Source organism: Protopterus annectens, chromosome 5.part0 (genome assembly GCF_019279795.1).
Source record: "Protopterus annectens isolate FY-2018-M chromosome 5.part0, PAN1.0, whole genome shotgun sequence".
NCBI lineage: Eukaryota > Metazoa > Chordata > Ceratodontiformes > Protopteridae > Protopterus > Protopterus annectens.
In genome coordinates this window covers 1,343,305,889-1,343,322,618 of record NC_056735.1, presented here as the reverse complement: position 1 = coordinate 1,343,322,618, position 16,730 = coordinate 1,343,305,889, and the positions used below count along the sequence as shown (strand labels likewise).

At 38.9% G+C, this 16,730-nt stretch overlaps 1 protein-coding gene across 2 annotated transcripts in view; it reads left to right on the top strand.

The window, feature by feature from the left end:
- Positions 1 to 16,730, top strand: part of GDPD5 (glycerophosphodiester phosphodiesterase domain containing 5) — a 1,733,766-nt gene that overhangs the window by 341,805 nt on the left and 1,375,231 nt on the right. The window contains exon 1 of one of the 2 annotated variants that reach the window (XM_044071141.1): positions 3,634 to 3,907. The exons of the other annotated variant lie outside the window; for it this stretch is intronic. Within the exon in view, the coding sequence (XP_043927076.1) occupies positions 3,875 to 3,907 (33 nt within the window). The 5' untranslated portion in view covers positions 3,634 to 3,874. Of the gene's footprint in view, positions 1 to 3,633; positions 3,908 to 16,730 lie in introns of those variants that run through there. 2 annotated transcript variants of the gene reach the window in all.

Genomic DNA, 16,730 nt, shown 5'->3' with positions numbered 1-16,730 from the left:
GCATTCAACCTTCCTCATTACCTAGAGGAAAATAGTTTTGGTACTTACTTTCCTCACTTGCTTAGAGAAAAGCAGCTCTTGTACTCACTTTCCTCACTTATCTAGAGGAAAATAGTTTTTTATTCAGGCATGTCCAAGGGTCAGCTCCCAGTGTTCTCTCCTGTCTATCTGATGAATCTGGGCAACTTGGGCAGTTGCCTCATGTACACGGACAACCCTCTCCTCCTACCACCCAACACTACAACCTGTGAGAGATGCACTTATCTAGCCAAACTGGAGGTAAAGCTCTCTCCAATAAAGACTGAACTTGACAGTCAATAGGAGAAGGTAAACACTTGCACCACACCACACTCGTCACATAGTCTCACTAAATCTACACCACCAGAATCCACACATAGTAACGCAAAAACATTCGCGGAGGCTCTCTATAATAATCTGTCTAAGCAACAGAGACCTCGAAAGCAGAAACACAAGCAACCTCCATCTCCCAACACAAGCCAAATGAGACATAGCCCGCAGACTCAGTGTGCCACTCAACCACAGCCAATAAGGCAAAACAACGTCAATCAGGAAATCCTTCTACGTGGCACACCTCATCACAAAAGGTTTCTCATCCAGAAAAAAAGAGGTCATTGCTCCCCTCTACTCGTCACTCATTAGACCCATTATAGAGTACAACGCCCCTTTTGGTATGCACCTCACAAGACATCTACAACAACTGGAAAGGCCGAAGAAATACCTCACAAAGAGGATTACCGGCCTCAAACAGATGCCCTACGTAGACCGTCTCAAAAAACTTAAACTTTACTCCGTCACATATCGCCTACACAGAGGTGATCTCTGCCTAATATTCAAAGCTATGTCAAACCCAGAGCTGTTGGACATGCTCCACTTAAAGAAATCCCAGTCCCTCTGAGCTACACGCTCTAGGGACCTAAACCTTGTCACCACAATAAACAGAACATGCCGGAAGGATAGATTCCTGTCCCAGAGACTTCCCATACTCTGGAATAAACTACTTGTCTATATCAAACAAAGCTCCTCATTAGCACTCTTCAAGAAAAATCTTGATGATTGGATGGGAAATAGGAAATTCACCCTGGGGATCGCCTCTGTGGCTCTGCTCGACACTGGCACAGGAAAATAATTTTCTTGGGTGGCAAAAGCCAGGGTACCTTTTGGCTGGGCTTGTATAGGCCCCAGGGCTGATAGCCTAGTACCTACCTATGAATCTACCTATAAACCTATGTACATGTCTATGAATCTACCTATAAACCTATGTACATGTCTTTATAGCACAACGTCTGTTGTAGACTGAGGGAATTCCGGTATTAGAAATATCAATTACACAGTGCAACTGTGGTAGAGATCTTAAAATACACCAGTTATTATTAATTCTTCTTATATCAGTGGTGTTTCTATTAAACGTTGTAACATAACATTTTTTCATCTTTCTTTGCAGACAAGGGACAACTATATTAAGGGCTGAGCTAAAATTGATGAATAGCATTCTCACATAGCTGTCCTTGCTCTCCAGATGCTCAAGAGCAAGATGCCATGTGACTGCTGTTTGCATCAGCCGTGGATCTGTTTTCTCTGTAAGCAAACTGCAGTGGATCAAAAGTTGATGGTACTTCCACAGACTAAATGTTTCTTGACTAACCTCTCAAAACATTTCATAACTCTGGATGTTGGTGCAACAGGCCTGAAGTAGTTCAAGCTGGAGGATGAGACTGTTTTGGGTAGAGCTATGACATTTGTTACTTTGCAACATGAAGGGACCTTTGCTAGACCAAGTGAGGTATTAAATATGTCTGCGAGTACTGTACGTAGTTGGTCTGCAGAGCTCTTTAACACCTTACCCAAGATATTGCCTGGACTGGCTGCCTTTCTGAGATTGACTTTGTTGCACCCTTTTTACTCCCATTGGGCTCAGGCTGAGTACTGCGTCATACTGCTCTATGTGTAACCTTTGCACAGTTGTGGTGTTCTCTCTTCAAATTTCCCAAAAAAGTTATTCAGCCTGTCCAGGCAGTCAGTGTTATCACATCGTACAGCTCTTGTGTTATAGTCCATAATTTGTTGCATACCCTGCCACAACCATTTGGTATCCGCCATGTCCTCGAAGTAGTTTAGTACCTTCCTCCCATATTCCCTCTTAGCCTCTTTTATGTCTTTTTTTCAGGTTTGCCCTTGCCACCCTTAAGGCTTCCCTGTCATTTGCCCTGAATGCTGAATTTCGTGCCTTCAGAAGATCATAGACCTTACTTGTAAGCCATGGTGTTTGGTTAATTCTCGTGATGATGCTTCTGATTTCTGTGACATCATCAATGCATTTTATGATGTAAACCATCACTACTTCAGTATATTTATCTAGGTCGATCTGCTGGTCTGTTGTGGTTGCCTGTTTGAAAGCTCCAGTTAGTACACTCAAAACAATCAAGGAGAGCTGATAATGCTTCCTCAGGCCAAATCCTGATCTGTATCACAGTGGGTTTCTCCCTGACCAGAGCAGGTTTATAAGCAGGCACCAGCATGATGGAAAGATGATCATAGCCGCCAAGGTTTTGATGCCCCACTGCTTTGTAGGCTTGCTGTATATTGGTGTACACTTTATCCAATGTACTCCTACCCCTTGTTGGAAAGTTTACATGCTGGTAGTAATGGGGGAGTGCTGACTTTAGATCAGCCTGATTAAAATCACCAGCTATCACGAGTAGACTCAGGGTGTTTATTCTGCGTGTCACAAGTAGACTGGTACAATTTTGTGAGTGCCTCATTTGTGTTGGCAGTAGGTGGGATATACAACACTGTTATGCAGATTCCATTTAGCTCTCTAGGAATGTAAAAAGATCTCCATTTTATAGACAAACTCCAGATTTCCAAAGCAGTGAGACATTATGACCACACAGTCATTTATGGTAAATCATGGAGGATTACAAGCAAGTCAGTAGAATTTCGTACTTTTTATTGCTAAGTAAGATGCATGTTGATGCAAAACCAGTTCTATTAATGTTGTATTTGAAATTATAGTAATTATTTCTGATTTTGGGCCTTTGTCGTCCCTCCCCAATATTTTTGGCATTATCCAGAATTCTTAAGCAGAGAAGTTGAAAGATATCTTATGTACATAAAATATGTTGTTATGACATTTGAGTTTCTGCTGCTGTTGCAAGAGCCAAACTGGGTTTTTTTGTATATGATTTGTGCTCACCATGCCTCACACTTACTCCTGCTGCTTTGGCATGCTTTCTTCTCTCAGCACACGTGGATTAATCTCTTTTTTTGTCTTTTGTGTATAGTCAATAGTCACTTATTTCTTTGCTTTACCATTCCACCATCCCTAGCCTAGTCAGCTTGCAATAGACCAGTTAGATCCAGCTGGAAAAGAAATGATTAACAGATGATATTTAGTAAGTTTGATTATTCTGTTTAATTTGGGGGGGGGGGTTGTGTTTACCCATCTGTGCTTCTGTTAAATCACCTGGACTTTGCCCTCCATGTCCAATTCCAGAACTCTGACTTGAATTTTGACTGCAAAGGCAAACACCCAAGTGGTCTAACAGAAACACAAATACAAAAGCACTGCACAGCTCATACTTTTTCATTTTGTATTGCTTTTGCACCTTGGCCCAATTTTGTGTAGGTTTTACTGACTTGTAATGTTTGTTGCACATGGATTTGCAGAGGATGCTATTAAAATAGCCCCCTTGGGATGTTCTACCTTCCTGAACTTGCATAAACACTGAAGTGCTGTATTTATTGTTTTCGAGGCAAAATAGTGCAGAATCCAAGGAAAGTTTTCACTTGTCAGCAGACTACTAAAACTACTGTTTGTGTTACATTTCCTAGAGATACTGGAAACTGTTGCTTAATGTTGAATGCTTGGATGCTTTTCCTTTTCCAGGTAGTTTATTTCTAGATTTGTTCAAAAGTTTCAAACCTCTGAATACCTATTCTTGCTATAAATTTCTAACCTCTGAATACTTACTCTTACCAAACAATGTTCTATTTTGATAGTTTTGATTTAAATATCTATGTAGAAATGTTTAAGTTTTATTCTGAAGCTCTTGATTTTTTATGTCTATGCAGAAATGTTAAATATGTTTTTTAAATGTTTAATTCCATGCCTTAAGAACACAGTTATGTATTTTACAACATGTATTGTAACATTGTATTAAGGGGAGCTTTTCTCCCTGGGCCTCCGCTGAAAATGGTCCTGTGTCCAGTCGGACTTTCCCTGTCATCAAATTTAAAATAAAATAAATAAATAGTTTCCTTCTTTTGCATTATATTGCAGTGCCTAATGGTAGAATCTCTGCATACAGAAACTACAGGAAAAAAATATTTTTAAATTTGTTTAACTTATTTATTTTTAAACAAGTACCTCTCCAACCCTTTTCATTTATGATCTTGGTCACAAGGGATAAATGCAGTAAACAGTAAACTCTCAGTTAACTGACAAACATAGGGATTGGTAGATGTCTGATAACTGTAGTTTCTGGTTGCTTGAGAGTTGCTGTTAAAAATAGACCTGACATACTGTATCCTTTACTATACCATACCATAAACACTGTACTGATTTGATTTTAATATTGAAATACAGTAATTAAAAGCCCGTCCGGAATAATAATATTTTAAACTTTTATATTTCCGCTAGAAAGCATGGCATGTTGAACGTTATTTATTGGCATGCTGACTGGATTAGAACTGAATAGAGAGAGAGTGAATGCATATATGAAAGCAGAAGTGACTTTGTGAGAGTTTGAAGAAATGTATGAAAGCTGAAGTGTGTGTGTGTGAGATCGGAGAGAGAATGTGCAATCTGATGCAAACTGACAAAGTATAGAGTGAGTGTAGACATTTCACTTGTTTGATTTGACTTGTTCTCAGGTTGGAGAGGGAGAATTTATTTGCATCTTCCTTTTTAAAACTCTAAAAACATAAGGTATGTTTCTGCGGGGGAAAACAAAGTACAACACATGAAAAACTGAATTGTTAATACTGTTATTCGATTTTTTTCTGGTTGTTAGAGTTCCGTTTAACTGAGAGTTTACTATATATGGACAATTTTAAATAGACTTTTCTTGCTTTTACATTTACATGCACTAGTACATGTGCTGTTCAGGCACCTTAGATTGCCTTTTTATATTTACAGTAGGGAGGAGTGTTTGTAGTGAGGTCTGGAATAAGCTGATATTTCTTGGTTCTCTCATACTATAGTAAAATTGTAGCCCATGCCAGCTGTGTCAGAAGCTAGAGTTACTTATTGAAATTGGATTGCTTGGGTATAGTGGTTTGTACTCTACCTGAGCTGGCCTGATGCGATCTAGAACTTAAACAGTACTGTTTGTAAGGACCGATGGATTGTTGAATGACGTGCTGGTTACATTTTCAAAACTGAAGCAAGACGCAGTATGCTTAACATTGCTGATAGTGCTGAGAAATTTTCTGTTTAGGTTTTATCTGGAGTTACAGTAGTGAAGTACCTGCTTGAGATTAATATTATTGTTGTCTTGTGGAGAATCTATGTGAAATGTATTAAGGAACCCCTGGATGTCCTTCCCTATTACTGTTGCAGTATTCCTCACTAAAGTGATATCCTGGCAAGGATAACCATATATCTGGCCACCAGACTAAAGCCTTAGGCACTTCCAGGTATCATATGTCAGATGTATGTCCTATATCCAGGATGTAAGGTACATAAGTGACGTAAGGATTCCTAATCCTCAGAATGTTTTTGCCACCAAGTCCAAGCACTACTTTTTGAATTCAGTCTGTCAGTTCATTTGCCTCATTCCAGCTACCAAGCCTCTCTTCAGATAAAGATGTGTAATTGGATTTTGGGAAGAGACCCTAGCATTTTCTTCTTGGATCCATTCTCCTCTTGCTGTAGGGTTAGAGAATGAGGATACTCTTTCTACGGATTCCCTTGTTGAGGAGCTTTCTTTTGGTGACACCATTGTACAAGTGATGGAGAACGTTCATTGGGAGAGTTACCAAATTTCTGAAGTTCAAAAAAAAGTATATGTCCTTTTACAGATTGATTCTTCCATGCCTTCTGCAGTCCTTCCTGTGTTAGAAGCCCTTCTGGACACATTTATTCTGCTGCTTCCCAGGCTCCTGAGCCGTATCCTTCTGTATCTAAGAAACATGATCGGTTTTACAAGGTATCTGAGGCTAAAATGTTCTTGTATAAGAATCTCTCCTCTAACCCTGCAGTCATTCTTTTTCTGATGATAAACTTTCTAAATTACTGTCTTCTTCCACACTTTTCTCTTCTGACAAGGACATTAAGGCTTTGAACAGATATGGGGGAAAAATTTTATACCTAGGGCACCTTCGCTTTCAGAGCCATAAACTACCAGACTCGTATGTATGTGCTGGTTCTTCTGTCTAAACCTGGAGATGTTTTGACTGACATGTCTGATTTTGATGCTAAGACTTGTGTGATTTTTTTGAGTTCTCCTTCTGAAGTGGATTGCCGTTTGATCGAATGCAGAAATGATGCTGCTAATGCATCTTCTAGGGCTGCTTCATCAGGTTCTTTTTTATGCAAGTACTGCTGCCTTAGGTCATCATCTCTTCCTGATGATATAAAAGCCAATTTGTAGGATTTTCCGTTGGCCTCCAAGAATCTTTTTGATTTTGTAGCTAAAGAGCTTTTTAAAATCTTACAATGTTAGAGAAGATTATAGAGGACCTCAACAAAACTGTTCTTTTCCCTATCCCTAAGTTTCAAAGAAATTATTCTTCTAAGTCTTCCTTTGTGTCTAAACAGAAGCCTCCCCTGAGGTGTAATAAATCTTATTCGGACAAAACCACTCAGGATTGTAGTGGTCAAAAATCCCTTTTTTACTGACAAAAATATGCTTCTCTGATGTTTCTTTCCCTGCCCCTCAGCCAGATTCCTTTTTCCCTCTGGATACCCCAATATGGCAACAGATCACCACCGATTCATGGGTTCTTTTCATAATATGAAAAGGTTTCTTCGTAGTTTGGAAATCCCTTCCCCCCTTTTAAAGGATTCCTCCACCTCCACTTTGCCTTCAATTTGGGACCTTTTGGCTCCGAGAACTATTCAGCCTATTCCTCTCACCAGAGAGGCACAGGGTGTTTTCCAGGATGTTTCTGGTTTCCAGGAAAGAGAGCTCTTGGAGGCCCATTCTGGATATCTTCTTCCTTAACACTTTTCTGAGGGTCCCTCTTTCAAAATGCCCTCTCACTCAAGCCCCTGTTTCCCTTGCTGCTACCTCCATCCTAGCTGGTCTTGCTGGACCTAAAAGATGCTTATTTTCACATTCCTACTCAGCCTCTCTTCATGAATTTTTTTTTTTACTGTTCCCTTGTTTCTTCATCACATTATCAGTTCTCTGCTTTGTTTTTGGTCTCTCTACAGCTCCAAGACCCTTTACCAAATGCCTGGCTGCAGTCATAACTTTCTGTAAAAGCTTTGTATCCAAATTTTTTCCTATTTGGATGGTCTTCTCATGCATGTTTTTTCCCAGTAGCAGCAGCTTCTTCAGAATCTCAGCTTTATCATGCTTCTGCAGCAAAGTGTGGGTTCACCCTCAATCTCAAAAAAAAAAAAAAAAACTGCTTTGACTATTTGCAGCATAATGATTTCCTGGGATACAGGACTCTAACCTTGCCTACTATGTTTTTTCTTCCTCCCAAGGTCGCCTCTTTAACAGCCTTCTTCCAGTCCCCTCCTTTACCAGTGGTGTCTGCAAGAGAGTTTCTGTGGGCTGTAGGGTACATGGCTGCCATCATTCCTATTGTTCCTTTCTCCAGACTCCACAGGAGGAAGCTTCAGTAGTATTAAAGACAATATCACTTCAACATTGTCGTCCTTTGGTATTTCAGTCCTCCTTTGCCTTGCATCAAGCAGCAATTTCTGTGGTGGTTTCATCATGTGTTCAGCTAACATACTGCTTTACTGATGTTTGGGTGGTAGTGCCCTGCTACTTTCCTCTGGCAGTACACTAAAGCTTAGAGTCCATGCCACTGCCTATCTATGGGTGTGAGGGACCACTCACCTGGCAGTAAAGGGACTGCCTCACACATCCACAAACAAGACCTTTTCAGTTTTTTAGTGCCATAGTAAAAGAAGGATCTCTTGGAAGACAACTCCTTACTTCAGATTTCTTCAGCTTCTGAGCTCAGATAAGAAACCCTTTGGGGTTTTCTGCTTTTTCTGTCAGTGCTTGGATAGTGTTTTCCGATGCTTTGACTATTTTATTTATTTTTTCCAATTGGAAATTTGCATATGCTAGGGCTATAATGGTTGTGATAAGCTGATTTTTGGTTTCTGAGCATTTTTAGCCATTGAATGTTTTTTATGGCCTTTTGTTAATGTTTAGTTTTCTGTACTAAGGCCATTTTATATATTTCCCCTTATTCCCACATGTTTCCAGAGCCGTGAGGTAATCTTTCCTTTTTCTGTTGATTAAAAGCTTTATTTGGAAGTTTGACAGGAAAATTTGCTGATGTTGCATTTTTTCTTTGGTGGTGGTATTACTGAAGGTAACTCTCAGTTAAAGCGTCTTCTGTGTGGCGACATGCGAGAATGGGCATTCCTTCGTTGAAGGTTGTGCGTTCGGCCCGGCAAGCCAGCACGTAAAAATCTACTGCCAATCATTAGCGGACCGGAGTTCCTCTGTGGCGACCCCTAACTGGGAAAAGCCGAAAGACACAAACAAACACATTTCTGACAATATGTTTTCTTACATTTATGCTTTACTTGTCTAAAATTGGTTTATGCTGTTTCTAATCATTTGGGGCTGAAAGTTTTTTTAATATAAAAATAGGGGTCCTTTGTGCATATATTTTGCACTTTGAATTATGTTGCGTACTGTCTTTTTATTCACTGTTCCCTGCAGAAATAGATTTTTTTTTAACTGATGGACCGTGCAGCCATTGTTTGATATTGCTGTGGCTAGCTTTTTGTTCCCTGACTTGATGGACTCTGATACAGTCCCCTACACCACCATTAGCTATCTCTTGTGCACCTACAAAACATAAAAGAAAATACAGAAACATAGCTCAGTCTGTGGTCTGTGACTCCACAGTAGCCTTGGGCAAGCTATTGTACCACTTGCCTTCTTTTTTCCTCCAGGTAGCTTGGTGTGGTGGAAATACCACAATGGTGTGTGACACACAGGCCAGAGAGTCGATCAGGACTGTACCATTGCCTGTTTCAGATGCGGGAGAACTAAATTCTTTAGGTGCAGGGGAAGTCAGGGGTACAGAATTTGTTGCCAGTATTAATGTCCATTTGTGGATTCTCCCACTATTGCAGTGCATGTAAAAAGAGACAGAAGTCCCACCAAATTGCAGGACAGCAGATTGTGACTGTTTTCACTTGAGACAGAGGGTATGGCTAGATCCATTATTCAGACTAATTATGGGGTAAGGCTGCTGCTCTCACCCCCCATTCAACCTCCCAAAGATCCTGCTTTTGAAGGGGATCCAGAATCTGTGGTTTTGAAAATGTCAGAGTCTGACCGGTCAGTTTCATCTGAGCATGGACAGATTCAGAAACCAAACAGATGTTTTTTTCCACAGTTTATGCCTAGATTTTGAGGATGTATTCATTTGGGATCAGTTATTGGCTGACCATACTATCAGAAGGGTTCAGTGATCTTCTGGGGGGATAAGGGCCCTGGATGTAGTGACCTTCCCTCCCTTCTTCCAAAAGTTGGAGGATGTTTTTAAGAAAATTTGCAATGTTCCCCTGCTGAATGAATGTCTACCTAAAAAAGTGTTAGGAAATTCAGGGTGTAAACAGCCATGACTGACTTCAAGCCTGCTTCTGTGTCCCCTTCAACTTTTTCTATTAATAAAAACCCACAGTCTTCAAAACCGGTCCATCAAGATAAAGAAGGCAAGAGGCTAGAATCTCAGGGGAAAGAAGTTGATGGAGTCCAGCATGGTAGCTTTTGAAGTGTCTCACTACCAGTGTTTTATGTGGCAGTTTGTGCTGAGGTGTATGTATAGTTTAGATGAGTTCTCTATTACCTACTGAGCAGAAAGACTGTGAAAGAAATGGTTTCCAGTGTTTCTGAAGAGTGTCTGGGGGGGGGGGGGGGGGCAATACTGTTTCTAGAAATGTGATGGCAGTTGTGGCAAAGAGGTAGGTTTGTTTGCACAGCCAATACTTTCTGATGAGTTAAATGAGACTGAATACTCTGCATGATTCTGATTGTTTGGCACAGCAGCTAATCAGATTCCTAAAACATCCCACCAAAAAGCAAAACAAAACTATATATATATATATATATATATATATATATATATATATATATATTTATATTGTCTTCTGGAACTGGTGTTCATATATTGTGTGTTTTTTATATATATATATATATATATATATATATATATATATATATATATATATATAAATATATATATAAAATGTGTGTATGTATATGTGTATAATATATAAAATTGTTTAGTTTCATTTGTAACATGCTGAGGTTATAGTGCCATGCCTTCAATTGCCTAAAACTGTATAGTTAAATTCAGAGGTGAGCTTCAGTTGAAATGCTGAGGTTAGAATTGTAGCCTAAGTTGTTTTTTGTGGCCAAGTACCCTGTTTTTTTAAAGTTTCATAATAAACTTGCAAATGGAACAGAGAGAGAGATTTTCAAAGATGGGCCCCAGTAGCTTTAGTTGATGCCCTTGCTGCCACAGTCTTACAATTTGTGTTATACTGCTTTCAATATGGTTGCTGTGGTGAACATCTGCCCTTTATACTGAGTACAGTAATACCATAAAATAGAGTTAAAAATACCTCTTTAGTGAAAATTATCTATTTCAACAGAAGAGATATTTTTTTCCACTTGTAGCATACTATTGCTACAGTGTCATGCTTTTAAAGAGTTATAGCTGAGGATTAAAAGAGATGTTCCTCACTGGAAGTTTGTTGGTTAGATTTGGAATCTTGTGTATTTAGTAGTTGAACACTATTATTATGCGAAAGTTTTATAATGAAATCTCTAAAAGACAGAAATATGGTCTTGCAAAGACAGGTCCTAGTAGCTCGTGTGCCTTTACTGGTTTGGTGTGACATTTTGCATTATATTCTGTTTTCATTGTGGGTGCAGTGGTGACTTCCTGCTTACTACACAAAGTACAGTAATGGACAAAAATACTCCTTTCCTGAGTTCTCATTACATCAGAAGTGAAAATTCATTTTATTTCTACTTAATGCAGATTTGTTTTTGTCCTCCTTTAATTTATGACCTCCAATCCAGGTTAGACTTGTGTGCAATAAACTACTTTACAAGAAGATAGCAATGTGTGTCTGTCTTTACAGCAGGAGCCACCAGCTAAGGGCATTTCATTTACTGTTATACATCTGTATGGTTATAGAGAAACTATTCTTAATTGCTGTACACAACCCGCTGCCGTATATAGCCATTTCGGTGCTCTAATTTTCCCATTCATTTCACAGAAATATGCATTTTTCAAGCTGTCATAATCTGAATAATGTTTTCTTATGAAATGAGAAACAAAAATAGTTTTAACAAAATGTGTGTATTTTTACATGTTCTGAGAGGCATGCCCATGGTCGAGATGCTGTTTTCTGCTTTTCCCCCTACAAGTTAGACTGAGCAAAATAAAAACGAAAGTGGGATTATCAAGGAGTCTTGTCATGAAAATTTCATATGATCATATTGAAATAGAGATTTTCTTTTGCAGTCAGTGAAATTCAGGCTGGAATGAACTGTGTATTTTGAGTTCCACTTTTACAAAAGCACTGTTGAAAACAAATGAGTAAGTTTCGGTTTTCTTTAGAATAAGATAAAAAAGCTATATAAAAATATGTATAATGGTAGTGTGATTTCAGGTGTAAAGGAGTATATATCTTTAGAAAAGTGACCTATTTATTCTCTGTATATGTTAGCGTATGACAAAACTAGCATTAAAATATTTTTTCATTAAAATTGAAGATACAGATGCAACTTTGTGTTTACCATTGTGTTTTGGATAATACAAAGAGTGAAAATTGCCAGAAATGGCCAGTATTTATTATACTATCTTTCTACAAAGTTTAAGCAGGTAAAGGGCTAGGAAAACGCTGATGGGTGTAGTAGACCTGCAATGACAACTTGATTTCCCAAGAAGACAGATAAAATAGTGCTGTGCGTAAATATATAAAATAAAAAAAAAGTGATCAGCACAGAAAATTATATAAGTGATCACTTGCAGTATACTGCTGCTTACATTGCACTTTAAATTCAAATAATTTGCAGGTCTACATTACAGAAGAGGCATAATACTAAAGGTGAGAAAGTTAAGTCCACATAATTGTTTTGGAGAGAGAAATCATGAGGGGCACCATCTGACTCATTATCATTGTATAATTTCATCATCTTGCAGTGGAAAACATTTAGCTCACTTTGAATGACATGGTATGCTGAAGCAGGATTTGGGCATGCATCCTGAATCTCCTTTGTGGAGAATATACAGGAAACGTTTAGAGACATATTGTCATTACTTAATTTAATGGGTAAGTGGAGTGACCCATAGACCCTTTTTAGTCACAGCCTGAATCCATAGGTATCAAGAACACATCAAAACATTTTACAGGTTTACAAAAGGCTATACATTATGTATGGTATACTTGACAAAAGTCTCTTGTAGAAAGCTGAGAAGCATTGTAGCATTGCTAGTGTTTACAAGATGGTTAGACAGCTTTAAATACTTAATTATATGAAATATGATGTGTGTGTAGCAGAAGATTGCTGCCAGCATGAGCAACTGTAATTAGTTAAAATCCAGCTGGCTTGTCGCTAGGTGGCATGTAGGGTGCATATGCTGGAGACTCAGAAGAGACAGTGTGGGGACATCAGAGTAGGGTAGAAGTTTAGGGAATCTTGTGGGACAGTTATTGAAGCAGCTGCTGCACTCTGTATGCTTCCTGTAGTGAGCTGCCATTTGCCGTCTTGAGGTAAGTGGTTTCTTTTTGTTTTCTTGTTGTCTAAGGTAGGCAACCATAGACGCAGTACAGAGCTGAAAAAGGATTTGTCTGTAATGGCTATATTGACTTGGGGTAGTTTTGGGCATTCCTTGTGCCTCAACTCTGTTGACTGCAGGTAAGTTCTCCTGGTCATATTAGGTGATCCAGTGGTGGACAGACTGTGTGCATTAGGGAAGAGTGGGTAAGGAACTGTAATGGTCACCTCACCTGTGCCAGCACTGACAAACTGCATTTTTTTCAGTTTAACTGGTAGCAACTGCATTGCATCGTAATTCATATTGGACTGACTTTAGCCTTATAGCTTTGTACATGTTTACACTGAATGCTTTTTGATCCTTGCTTATGATGATGATGTGGCTTCAGAGAGTTTGGCAGTTTTATGCTGAAAGTCATTTGCAAAAAGTGAGCTTGCATTTTCTTGTAATGGGAAGCTTTTATAACCTACGCAACTTGCGGGTACTGTGCTTTATACATTGCCAGTGACTATGCTTTCTGAATTTGTTTTGACATGTTGGTAAAGCAATTTCCTTCTGTCGAAGAGAAGATATAAATGTGTCTATGCACGCATCACTGATGCGTGTCTGTGCCAGTTTAAAATTAAATCAAATCTGTGGAGTTATCATTGAGTGTAAATCCCACCCCTTGTTATAGTTTTGTTTTGAAGTGATATCCTTTATTTGGATTTCATTTTATCTGTGGCAACACTCCGAAATATGTTGTCGTCCTTGCGTTTTTAACAGTTTATAAGTAGCTCATTACTCTTGAGCTTTGCAAAATGCACACAGAACTTCTAAACTTCAGTATGACCTTTTTATTTACTGACATCCAATGCATTCTAAGATGATGTGAAAGGTGAATTTACAAGTAATCATCAAGGACTTTCCCCAGAGTATCATTAATATTTAAGCTTAACAATCAGTGCCCCTGCTCATAAGTCTGCAAGTGGAATGGGTATCAGGAAGGAGAAAGTACTATGAGATAATTTAAGCATGTGACACATAAATTCTAAAATGTAACATACAGGCAGAAGCAATTTATCGGGAATGATATTCTGTGCTTTGTATTTGTATAATTTATTCCTTTTCTAAAGTTCTTATGTTCCTTTGCCTCCTATGCATCTTGGATGGAATATTGACAAAAAATGATCTTGCTGCAGTGCTACCAATGCTTGTATTACTTTTAACAACATCAAGTTGCCTGAATGTGACCAATGGTGTCTACTACTTTTCATCATTAGTGGACTCCTCCTTTTGTTGACAACACTGACATGTTAATATGGTTATCGTTCTAAAACAGACTGATAAATTTTATTTGTGAGAGGTCTTAATAAGGTTGAGGGATGCCAGGAGAATTTGAGTTGGGGTGGGGTACAAAAATAATCATGCTAGAAGCACTTTTAAGAGATCTCTTCATAGGATTAGCAAATAAGCTTAATACTCGCTGTCCATTGGCCAGCACCATGGTGTATGTGGGTGTGTGTGTGTGTGTGTGTGTGTGTGTGTGTGTGTGTGTGTGTGTGTGTGTGATTAATGCATATATACACAGAGAGAAAGCCCTAACTACAGCCCTGGTGACCCATGTTCTGTTAGGGGCTTAGGTGTCTTAAGTGCTGGAGGGGAGGGATAATTGTACCCTTTCTGTGAGGAGTGTTCATGTAGACATTGCCTGTGGGGAGGTGTGGTCCATAAAAGGGGGTGGCCCTTAGATATACCTGGCAAACCATGGGGGGGGTACCAAGGGGTAGATCATAAATGAAAAAATGAAAAAAGTACCCCAGTGGAAGCAGTCAACAGCATACTCCCCACTGAACATCCTTCAGTGTCCCTCCAGCCACAGCCTTAGGACAGAGATAGTCCAGAGGCAGTAGAAGGACTGGCAGACACAGTGATGGGGGAGGGACACTGGTACTCAGAAAAAATGAAGCAGAACACAAAATACTTATTTTCCATTGAGGAAATTAATGCCCTGGATCTCATGTTAACACTTGCTGATGCCCATTTTAGTAATCCAGTTCCTCGAAAGTATGAATTCATGGTCTAAATTTTAATGAGAAGGGGAATTTATTTTGAATGGTTGATATTTTTTATTGAGACTGATGCCTTCTTCTTTTTGGGTCATCAGGGGGGTATGCTATGCCAAAGATTTCAGACAACACAGAATCATTAAATGTGCCATTATACCAGGCAAGGGTCTCCTCTTGAAAGGCAGCAAGATGCAGTTTTACACTATGACATACCTTGAATCCTTTCAGTTCTGTTTGCAAGGAATATTTTCTGTTTCTTTTGTGGTTGTACTAGATGGTATGTGTGAGCAAGTTACAGAGCATGATACAATATTTTATATGTAATTTAAAAAATGCTGTGGGGGAAAAAAGGACAATTTGCTACTACTGGCGTGTGGGTATCATTGTTATAAAGGATCCGGTGGTCAAATCTGTATGCTTTTTGGATGGTAACCACCAAATGGATATCAAAATAGCTCCTCTTCTGCAAGGACCCCAAGATTGTTTACTGCTTAGTCAGATGTTAGTGGTTACCCACCGGTAATGAATAAAACTTGTGGTAGTTTTTTGCTAAATGCCAGAATATACTGTTTTTTACACCCAGGAGATAAGGTAATTTCTACTGTACCATCAATATGCAAGATTTAAGTGAAGGGAGGAGTTGTGCTGTTGTGATTCCAAGACGTATTCAGATTAAGATTGTCTCATGTAGGATGAGTTTTTCAACTTGGAATTGATAAATGTACTCAGCAGAAGGAGACCGAATTGAACCTTGGGGAACTGTGTTTTGGGTTGTCAATAGGTTTTTGTTGTACTTAACTGCAAGAGTAATATTGTTGAAATAAATGAAGAACCATTCTATGGCAGAGAAATCAAACCTGGATTAAGCTAAAGAGTTTAGTGGGAGGTTGAGATTTACTGGACCTGCTTTTGTATCAGCCCTGGCTAATTCCCCCTTAGCCATTACTCTCCCATCTCCATACCTTGGCCAGTAATACACAGTCTCCCACCTCTCCCTCTATACTCGTGTATATGTGTACCTCTCTTACTTCTCACATTATCTGCATTCCCATCCTCCCTGCTAACATTGCTCAACCTGTAATCCAACCCACTTAAGTACTTCATTGATCTCTATTGCCCTTGGTCAAGTCTTAACACTTTGTCTCGGGCAGTTTTCTATCATATGAATGTATATCTATTCCCCTGATCACAATATCTTGTATATAATCAAAACTATATATTCAGTGGGATATGTATGTTATCTCCTTCTTGTATGACTTTGAACCTACTTGTAACTTTGGTATTTAAGACACTGTATGCTGTGTAAACTGTGTAATCTTTGTGACCTACCAGGAGCTTTTCTCTCGGGCCTCTGCTGAAAACAGGCTCACACCCAGTCTGATCATCCCGGTAAGCAAATGTAAAATAAATACAGACTGACTTTCCAGTGGCTTTGTATTTATCTTCTACTCAAAAATTTGTTACAATTATGCATTTATCATAACAACCTATCTCTTCTAATTATTTCTGTTACTTTGTGTTAATTTTCAGGCTTTGGTAATACAGTTGAAGTAAGCAATATGCTTTTCAGCTTTATGTCCATTTAGCATTTAAACTGCTGCAATGGAGTATTCCTATATCCCAGAACTGCAAGGTGGCAATCCTATCTTGCTATTCCACTTGCTCGCAAAATTTTTCACTGTTTAGAATATAATTTCCAGAACCAGAGCTTTCAGT